The following is a 10,371-nucleotide window of genomic DNA, read 5'->3' on the forward strand; positions in this document are numbered from 1 at the left end:
GTAAATACAGAGCATTCAAGTATTCTTTAGTTTTATGTAGCATATGGTCAAAACCACAGGGCCCTTTTATCCCTTCTTGGTTGGATCAAGTAGCCATGAAGTTTGGGCCTTTGATTTATTCAATATGGCCTTTATGTAGCCCTGGTTGGCCTAGGGAGAGATTTATCCACCCCCACCCCCTGCACTGCCATTAAAGTTGTATTTTAAAAGAGCTACATCCCAAACAAAGCTAACAGGAAAACTTTGCACAACGTAATTACATAAACTAAAGCTTAACATTTTTTATTGCTATCTCCGGGATGGAAGAGAGAACAAAAACCCACTTACCTAACAGAGTAACTATTCAGTAGCCATTGTACAAAGAAGGCACCGCTCTATGACTTTTCAAATTGTTAACTTTATTTAAATTGAAAAATATTTCTTAAAACTGCATTTAGCGTCAAGATCATTGATGAAAATCACCAGTTTTGTGAGGCAGAAGCAGTCATGTGAACAAAACTCAGTTTTACTTTGGACCTTATTCTTTAAGCAAATTGTGGAGAATGGAGGGAAAAGAAAATAGGTTATTTACAGAAGATATCTACATATTTTAATATTTAAGAATGCTCAGGTACAAACTTGGTGACAGAAAAGACCTTGGGACACGCTGGCATCTCAGAAGCAATCTTCAAAGGTTTAGTTTTCTCAATTTCTAGCAATGCCTAAGATCCTTCTTCATCTTCAATCTTGGGAGCCAAATAGTACTTTAAGTGTCCCATGTCAGCAATTTTATATTCTACAACTGAAAGACAGGAAAAGTTAAACAACTGAAATACTATAAATACCACATTACAAAACAATGTTCAAACTTATTATCTTACCAAGAGGTACATCTGCAGACATACTGAGTGTTACTGTAGGAGACAGTGGAGTGGCTTTTGTGAAAAAGTTCAGGTACCTCAGAGCAAAAGTTAGCTGAACAGGCTCATTCATCTCTATGGCTACCTAGAAGAGAAAACAGGCTTACTATAGACATCAGAAACTCACACTATTAGTTTATGATATTATACCACAAAACAAATAGTTATCATTTTGGAAGGTTTGATGAAAACCTTGGCTAAAGAAGAAAAAAGTTTTTAGCTAGTTCATCCTGTAGAGCCACACCCCAAGCCATCAAGACAAAGGAGAAAGGTGTTCCTATTCAGATTGCAAACACTTCTCTTGCAAAGAATTCATGAAGAGAGGAAAATAACACATAACCACTTCCAAAACCAAAAAGAACCAACAGCTGAATGCAAGCTAAGGGACAGTAAACCAGTCTTCACTGTATGATTATCAATTTTATTAAATTCCCAATTCTTAAAGAACATGTGGATAACGAAAAAATTCCTTAATTTCTTTTGTTGTTGAAATGCTTGCTCATCAGACAAATACTGATGAATTAAATATCAATATTTGAGAAGTGAGGAGCTGAAGTTGATATAGAAGTAGAAATAATTCAGCAGATTAAGGTTAAGAACTAGTTCTTGGATTGTGTGTTGATCTATGTTCGAATTCTTACACTTTCTTTTTTTCTTTTTTTAAAGAGTATGAGGATTTCTTTTATTTATTTATCTATCTATCTATTTATTTATTTATTATATGTAAGTACACTGTAGCTGTCTTCAGACACTCTAGAAGAGGGTNTCAGATCTCGTTATGGGTGGTTGTGAGCCACCATGTGGTTGCTGGGATTTGAACTCCGGACCTTCGGCAGAGCAGTCGGGTGCTCTTACCCACTGAGCCATCTCACCAGCCCTTACACTTTCATTTACTTTAAATTCATGCAGAGGCCAAGAAAAGTAACATCTTATATACCTTAAATACTTGCAGTAAGCACTCTGAATTTCACTATATTTAACCCTAAAAATCCTATTTAGTTCAGACTTCTGTGTGTAATCCTGATGCTCAGGCTACCTAGCAAAACTTAGAAAAAAAAGTGTAACCATGAAATATACAATGGATTCCTGAGAAAAATCCTCAATTCAGGGATACTCAGGAATTAAAGAGGCCTAGTATGTCCTACTTGAATGCGGAGGGCTCAGTGAGCATTTTCCTTTGCCTTCCCAATTTCTTCCCCATTTTTTTGAGATAGATTTTCTGCCAGGTTGACTTTAAGCTACAGTTATGGGTTTGAGCCACCAAGCCCAGCTTTCTCTATGGACATAACTGTCAAGAGTATTTAATGCAACTCTTTCCACATTTCGTGAAGTCTTATTTCCCTTGGGACTGTGAATACTCTTATTTCTAGAGTCCTCTTGCCTGTAACTAGGTCTAAATTGCAACGTTGTGCAGTTTGCTTTTGCACCATTAAATGAACTAGTAATTGAATCTGCAACACATAAAGCTACTGGAAGATCTACATGATCCCAAAAGACTTTTACACCAACTTTCCTTTTGCTCACTTGCCAATCCTCACTTATTTGTCAAGAGTATTTCCAGGAAGCAAAAGGTTGTACACTTAGCTTTCCAAATGCTACCTGTAAAAGCTTATGGAGCCATCTCTGAGCTCTAAGACAGCTTGGTCTACTCGAGACTCCACCTCAAAACGAATGAATAAATAGAACAAAAGCCAATGCTCCATCCGTGCTTTGGACACTTAACTGGACACCCCCTACTACTCACCGCCTCTTCTTCTTTATCCACATTACTTGTTTGTGACAACTTAATGTTCCCATTGCCAAGCTCTCCACTTGCAGAAAACTTCACCCCATCCTTTGCACAAGATATCACAACAGCATCTCCAATGTGGCTAAGATCTCGGCATATACGTGCAAATTCACCCGATGGCATTTTCACTACACAGCTGTACTCCTGTTCCTGTAAATCCACAAGTTAAAGGTCAGTCTAGAAAAGGGTGAAGACTCAGCTTCATGATCTCAAGATTTAGCATTGTAACCACAACCCAGAACACAAGATTTCTGATTTCCTTAAAACTCAATTTTAGACTGTTGTGGCTTAGTGAAATGGCAGTGTGCCATTCATCCCAAATACCACAACTCCACAACTTAGAACATGCACCAGCCGAATCACAGCATGGTAAAACAATCAGAAACAAGATACTCACTGGGATTCCAAGTTGCTCAACATCTAAGTCCATTAACTTCATTTCATAGTCTGAAACTTTCTCTTGATCTACCAAAAGAAAGCCAATGTTATTGAAGCACATGTTCCTATCTATGATGTAAATTTTACCACAATCCTGTTAATATTTTTTGGTTTTGAGAAACAGAAACAGCACACTTTACTTTCTGCAACTACCGAGTTTTAAAGGTGTTTAACTTACTTGGTGCTTCGAATACTAGTGCCAAGGTATCAGCATTATCTTCAGCCCTTAATGTAATGATGTCTTCATTACCAGCACATTTTAGAATTTTGGACATACTAGGGGGAAAAAAAAAAAGACAGGGTTTATCAACATGTATCCCACATCTACATTTTAAAAAGCAACTACAAGTTGTACCATTTCACACTCACAGTTGGAGAACTGTTAAATAGGCTAAGGGTACCCAAACTCTCTCAGAGGTGAAGCAAACTACAGGGTTTATGTGATCCTTAAAATCGACATAGTAAAATACACTAAAAGCCAACATTCGAGAAAGCATCTTTTTGAGCGAGGTGTCCTTGGTTTCCAGTGTACTGGAGAGTTGCCCTATCACATCTGGCCTCTTCGTAAATCTTTCAAAATGTATACAAGTGGTACTAATCCATGTTATCTGTTCCAAAATAAATCACACACTGCCCTTGAACACGTATACAGGAGGCACTAACCTAGGTAGCTGTAGCAAAGTTAAAAGCTAAAACTGATAGATTTCCCCACAAATCCATGATGCGCAGTGAGACTCTGGAATTCAAGAAAAGGCCCATCGTCACTCTAAGTCGACAGTACATTTTTCACTAGGACTCGTTTATTAGGCGCTAAAACCAGCCACTCAAAGCTGCAGGCATTTAATGAGGACAGCTCGGGAGCACGCAGTTTCCCGCGGACTCGCGCTTTGTGGCTTTGGCGCGGAAACAGAGAGTAGGCGCCACAGCCAGCGCGGGCTTTTTCGGAACGGCGCGCTTTGGTGAGGGCTGCCCCCGGCCCCACAGGCCAATCAGAAAGCGCGGGTGGCCAAGCCAGCCAATGAGAGCGCGGGGTCACAGCCCCGCCAAGAGCCGAAGCGGGAGGGTTGGGGCCCCGCTCCCGCCACCCGCTCACCTGGTGAGGTTCACGCCCATGGCCAGGTTGCGGTCGCAGCGGTATGTGTCGAAGCCTTCGGAGCGCAGAGTGAGCTGCACCAAGGAAACGTGAGACGAGTCCATGCTCTGCAGGTTCACGCCGCCCGAGCTGATGTCCCAGCAGGCCTCATTGATGAGGTCTTTGAGAGCCTCCAGCACCTTCTTCAGGATGGAGCCCTGGATTAGGCGTGCCTCAAACATGGTGGCGGAGTTGTGACGACTAGACGAGAGCTACAGTAAGAGGAACGACGTCTGGCTGCCAAGGTCCCCCGACTCACGGTGCAGAAGCGGTAGCGAAGGCCCACAGCGACAACTACCCAGCCCCTGCGCCCGCAACCGTCTAATGCCGCGGCTTCCTAGGCGCGCGCTCTTTCCGTGCGCGAGGTCGTGACGCCACAGCGCTGACCCACCCACCTCTCCTTTAGGACCAATCGTATCCGTGGGTTGAGCAAGGCCCGCCCCGCCGCGTATGCAGAGGCGGGGCCTGCGGGGCAGGAGCCTGGGAGGCGAGGGGCATCACGGGGTTTGCGTAGTCTGTCGTCACCGCCCAAGTTAGTGGGAGTGTTGGCTGTGGTTTCCATCCTTAGGAAGTTTCCGCGCCACGGAAGTGGAAGTCACATGCATTCCAAGCTGTGCGCGGCGGCCTTGAAGCTGGAGAGTATTTTAAACACTACGGAGCTTTTTCCCTAACGTAAGAAATATGTCGCAAAATATCGAGTAATAAAGATTTAACACCCCCCTATTTCATATCACTTTTCTGTGTGAGTCGCTCTGAACTTTTCTCCCTAAAGACTAAAAAAATACCTCTTAACGTGAACGCTTCTGCAAAGAAGATACAAAGTCCATATGTATCACGTAATTATTTTCCTTTGATGGCTGGTTCTCTTTATTTTTCTAAAGGTAGATATTACTAGTATTTTCATCTTAATTTTAGGCTGAAGATGAACCCAAGCCTGAGCCCCATCTTGAAAATGTTAGCTGTTGCAGGTGGAGCGTCTTTCATATGTCCCTGGGCTGCAGCATTTTGTTCTACTGAAGTTTCTTTTTCCTGTTAATTATGAGGATGGGAAATAACTGACTGCAGGTAGATGGACATCATTTACAAAAAGATACAGAGTTTTTCGATTTCTAATGTTTTTTTCTTTTGGTTTTGGCGCTAAAATATATCGATAATGAAAGTGTAAAACTTTATTGTGAAACTTAACAGTTTCCATTTGGAATGCCTCTTCTAAGTGTATAGAAGTTGGTTGAGTTGTGTAGACACAACTTTTGGTGTGGGTGTGTTTTATTTATTTGCAAGGGTTTTTTGTTTGTTTGTTTTTACTAATAAGGTATATACAATTTCAGAAAGTTAGAAGGATTGTTTTAGCTGGTGAGAGTGGTTAACAACTATAATTCCAGCACATGGGACAACTGAGGTGGGAAGGCCTAGATTTAAACTCAGCTTGGACTATATCTACCAAGACTGACACAAAGGGGGAAAAGTTTACACATGACAATATTAATCCCATATCATGTGCATTTATTCTTTCCTTAGTCACTGCATTCCTCTTTAGTTTGTCTTGTTTGATTTTTCTTTTTTGGCTTGGGGATTTAGTCAGAAAATTGTATAACTTATTGAGCTATAGCCTCAGCCTGTTAAGAGTCTCCATAATCTTTTGCATCAAACTCACTCTGTTATACATGCTGGCCTTGAACTCACAATTTGATGCCACAGCCTCGGGAGTAGCTGGGATTATAGGGCTATGGCATCAAGCTTAACTCCTTAATTTCATTTAATATCTAGGTTGTAGGATTTCTCAGCTTTTTTTTTCCCTTTTATTCTTTTTTACCATATGTCTAGGTATGATGAGACACAAACTTATTTATCGCTCTCAAGGTATTGAAGATTCATTGATTTCATCAAGTCTAGAATACTCTCGACCACTCTGATGGCAAATGTCCATTTTCCCAACACTGTTCACTGTCTGGCATATGTATTAGGAGTATCTGTTTTATTGCACTTTAGATATATTCAGTTTTGTTTTGTTTTGTTTTGTTTGAAATAAGGGTCTCTCATGTTCCCTGGCTTTACTGGAGTTTGCTTGTTTGCTTGGTAGACCAGGCTGGCAAATTTGACTTCTTAAAATTGATGTGTATGAATGTTTTGTCACCATGCATGTCTGTGTACTGTGTGCTTGCCTAATGCCCCTGGAGGCCAGAAGGCAGCATTGGATCCTCTGGGACATGAGCTACAGACGATTGTGAGTTACCACATGGGTGCTGCAGATTGAACTTCAGATCCTCTGCAAGAGAAGCGAGTGCTTTTAACCACTGAGCCATCTCTCCAGCCCAGCATTTATGTCAGCTTATAAGGTGCATCATTATTTTATGCAGCACAAAAGAGGAAAACTGTCAAACTACCACACAGTGCTATATCACATACAATTTTGATACTGTAATAGTTAAAAATAAAAACAGTTATGGGCTGGAGAGATGGCTCAGCGGTTAAGAGTACCCGCTGTTCTTCCAAAGGTCTTGAGTTCAATTCCCAGGACTTGCATGGCAGCTCACAGCTGTGTGATGCCATCTTCTGGTGTATATGCAGGAAAGTACCTGTATCTATATAAATACATAAATAAATAAATCTTTAAAATATTGAATACAATTTTTTAAAATTAAAAACAAAACCCAGAAAACCCCACTATTATACTTTCAGCCCCCACCCCTTAGTCATATATTACCCTTGTGGGTATCTTTTAAGAAAAACATGGGCTGGGTGTGGTGGCACAAGCCTTTAATCCCAGTACTTGGGAGGCAGAGGCAGGCAGATTTCCGAGTTGGAGGCTAGCCTGGTCAACAGAGTGAGTTCCAGGACAGCCATAGTGATAGAGTGCTTGCCTGACCTGTACAACGCATGATCTCCATCCTCACAGAAGACAGGACAGAGAGGTGCTCACACTGATTACATTAGTGTTATCAGTTTCCCACTGAGCTGCTGCTGTTGTTTGTTTACAGTAGTATTTTCCACTGAGCTGCTGCTGCTGCTGTTGTTTTTAATCTATTACACTCTGATCTGTTAAGGATGTTAATGCTCCAGAGTGCAAGTCTAGGGCTGGAGAGATGCCTCTGAGGTTAAGAGCACTGACTGCTCTTGCAAAGGATCTTGAGTTCCGTTCACAGCATGCACATGGCAGCTTATAATCCTCTGTAAGTCCACTTACAGGGAACCTCACAGCCTTTTCTGGCCCCCAAGAACACCGGAGTCACACACGGTAAACATGTGCACTTGCCAGCAAATACACATATACATAAAATAAAAATATTTTTTAATAAAAGAGTACTATTCTGTTGCGTCTGGAGTTTCATCCACTTGAAAGTTTTAATGCTGGCATTTCTTGTTTTACGTGTAATAAATTATTGTTTTATTAACATTTATTTATATGTGGTGCATGCATGCCTCAGCACATGTGTGGAGGTCAGAGGAAAACATGCAAGAGTCAGCTCTGTTCTTTCACCCTGGATCCCAGGGTAGAACTGACGTTGCCAGGCTTAGTGGTAAGTCCCTTTACCTGCTAAGCTGTCTTAACAGCCTGAGTTGTCCCTTCACACAGCAAGAGATAATGTAGGACTGGTCTTGCAGCTTAGTGTTACTGTGTGTCCAACAGCACAGCACAAACAAAATTAAAAACTCATAATACAGCTACATATCATTGTGAGAATTTTCTTTTCTTGGGTTTCTTAAAATCTCATTCCTTTGCAAACCATAGAATGTATTCTTTCCGACTTGTGGTCTTGCTTTGCTAACAACACTAACAACAATATGCATCTTCTGTTGCTCTATCTCGGTGCTGGGGGCTTATATAATATTTTCTTTAATGCCTAGAAATGTAATCATTTTAGAGACTTTTTTTTTTAATGCTGGGAACTGATGTCAGAACTTCAGAAAAGCTAAACAGAAACCTGCCTTTGAGCTACACCCCAGCCCCCTGGAGATACTTTATTATTATTATTTTTTAAAGATTTATTATTATTATACATAAATACACTGTAGCTGTCTTCAGACACACCAGAAGAGTGTATCAGATCTCATTTCAGGTGGTTGTGAACCACCATGTGGTTGCTGGGATTTGAACTCAGGACCACAGGAAGAACAGTCAGTGCCTCTTACCCACTGAGCCATCTCACCAGCCCCAGAAAAACAGTATTTTATTTTAAAGACTCAGTTACTTCCCCATTTATGATTTCTTGAAATCCATTTTTCCCTACAAAGTTAATTTTATTCAAAATACTTTGCATTTGCATGCATTAGTATGTCTTTATGACTTAATACCCTTTAGATGGAGCCCAGAGACTTGTAAGTGTGTATGAGCTACATCCCCAGCCCCAATGTCTATCATTTTAATCATTCTGTTCTCTACTACAATGATCTCTTCCACTCCCAAAACAGCTAGCTTCTCTGGTAAAATGCTACCTTCTTAGACAGCCCTTCTACAACTAGTACATAGCTAGTTTTAAGTTCTTGTTTCAACAAATTGATGGGCACAGCAGGCAGATAAACTCCATTGGCATGATGCCTGCTGGGGATGTAGCTCATACACACAAGTCCCTGGGTTCCATCCTCAGAAACAGAGAAGAGAGGGAAGAGGAGAGGAGGAGACTGATGAGCAGGGTAAGAAAAGGCATGTTCAGTGGCCTGTGGTAGGACTCAAAGGTTGACATGGTGCTGGAGAGGTGGCTCAGCGGTTAGGCGCACTGACTGCTCTTCCAGAGGTCCTGAGTTCAAATCCCAGCAACCACATGGTGGCTCACAACCACCCGAAAGGAGATTTGTCTGAATATATGAAGTAAATAAATAATTTTTTTTTTTTTAAAAAGAAGGTTGGCATGGCTGGAACATAATAAACAGTGGGAGACCGATGCAGGTTGGATTGCAGAGCCAGGCAGGGACAGAGCACACAAGACTGTGTTGGTCCTTTGTATGTACAAGGGAATGTTCAAACAGACCCCTCCACTTTAAATACAGGGTCTCACTGTGTAGGTCAGGCTGCCTGGAACTTGTTACATAGCAGAGAGCTAACTGATAGATGCATTTTGGAAGACATTCACTTACTTGCCTGCTCACCCCATCTCATTTTAAAACAAAATAAGAATGCAAAATAGTCTTGGAACTCAAGTATTTTTGTTTTTGTTTTTCTTTTTCTTTTTTTTCTTTTTCTTTTTTTTTTTCTTTTCTTCGAGACAGGGTTTCTCTGTATAGCCCTGGCTGTCTTGGAACTCACTTTGTAGACCAGGCTGTCCTCGAACTCAGAAAACTGCCTGCCTCTGCCTCCTGAGTGCTGGGATTAAAGGCGCGCGCCACGCCTGGCTTTTCTTTTGTTTTCAAGACAAGATTTTTCTATGCAGCCCTGGCTCTCCTGAAACTCACTCTGAAGACTGGGCTGACTTTGAACTCAAAGATCCATGTGCCTCTGCCTCTCAAGTGCAGGGACCAACGTAGTGCACTAAAATGGACCCTCAGGACTGAAGTCTTTCAGGAGCCCTCTTGGCTTTGGTCCATCAGTGAATACGTCTCTGTTCCACTCTTGATGTAGGAGTACCTATTCCGGAGAGATTCCCGCAACAGCAATTCTGGCTTTAGGGAGGATGAGGGAAGAGGAGTTTGAGGTCATCCCTGGCTACACGACAAGTTTGCAGCCAGCCTGAGCTATGTTGAGACCTTCCTAAAACAACTGAGGAGTAGGGGTGGGCTGTGGTGGGGGTGTCAAATCACATTCAAATGAATGTAAATTCAGTAAGAAAAATATTTTGGTAAATCCTTATGACATCTTGCTGTATGGGCTTCTAAACATAAGTCTTGAAGAATATTTTAAAACTTCTAAGTCCTGCTTTTTTGAGTACACTTCAGGATTCAGTGGCTCAGATCATTAACTCAAACTGAGGGTTTGCTCACTGTGTATTCCAGGATGGCCTCAGGCATGCAATTCCCCTGTTAATGCCTCCTGAGTGCCAGGGTTACAGGCATGGGCAACCTGGCTTAAGATGGCTCTATAGGAGCTTTAGATTTGATTTACGCATCTCTTCTAAGCCCAAGAGACCAAACCAGTGCACAGTGTCCTGGCAGTTTCAGCTACCAGGCTGAGAGAGAGAGAG

At 41.7% G+C, this 10,371-nt stretch overlaps 1 protein-coding gene across 1 annotated transcript; it reads right to left on the reverse strand.

Annotated features, from left to right (window-relative positions):
- Positions 1-377: 377 nt before the first annotated feature.
- Pcna (proliferating cell nuclear antigen) lies at positions 378-4,609 on the reverse strand. Its single transcript, XM_021193193.2, has 6 exons — positions 4,220-4,609; positions 3,305-3,402; positions 3,086-3,153; positions 2,644-2,838; positions 861-984; positions 378-781 (listed from the first exon to the last, which is right to left on the reverse strand). The coding sequence occupies exons 1-6, from the start codon at positions 4,438-4,440 to the stop codon at positions 702-704; spliced, it is 786 nt and encodes a 261-aa protein (XP_021048852.1). The 5' UTR covers positions 4,441-4,609; the 3' UTR covers positions 378-701.
- Between the last annotated feature and the right edge of the window lie 5,762 nt (positions 4,610-10,371).

Source organism: Mus pahari, chromosome 3, assembly GCF_900095145.1.
Source record: "Mus pahari chromosome 3, PAHARI_EIJ_v1.1, whole genome shotgun sequence".
NCBI classification, from domain to species: Eukaryota; Metazoa; Chordata; class Mammalia; order Rodentia; family Muridae; genus Mus; species Mus pahari.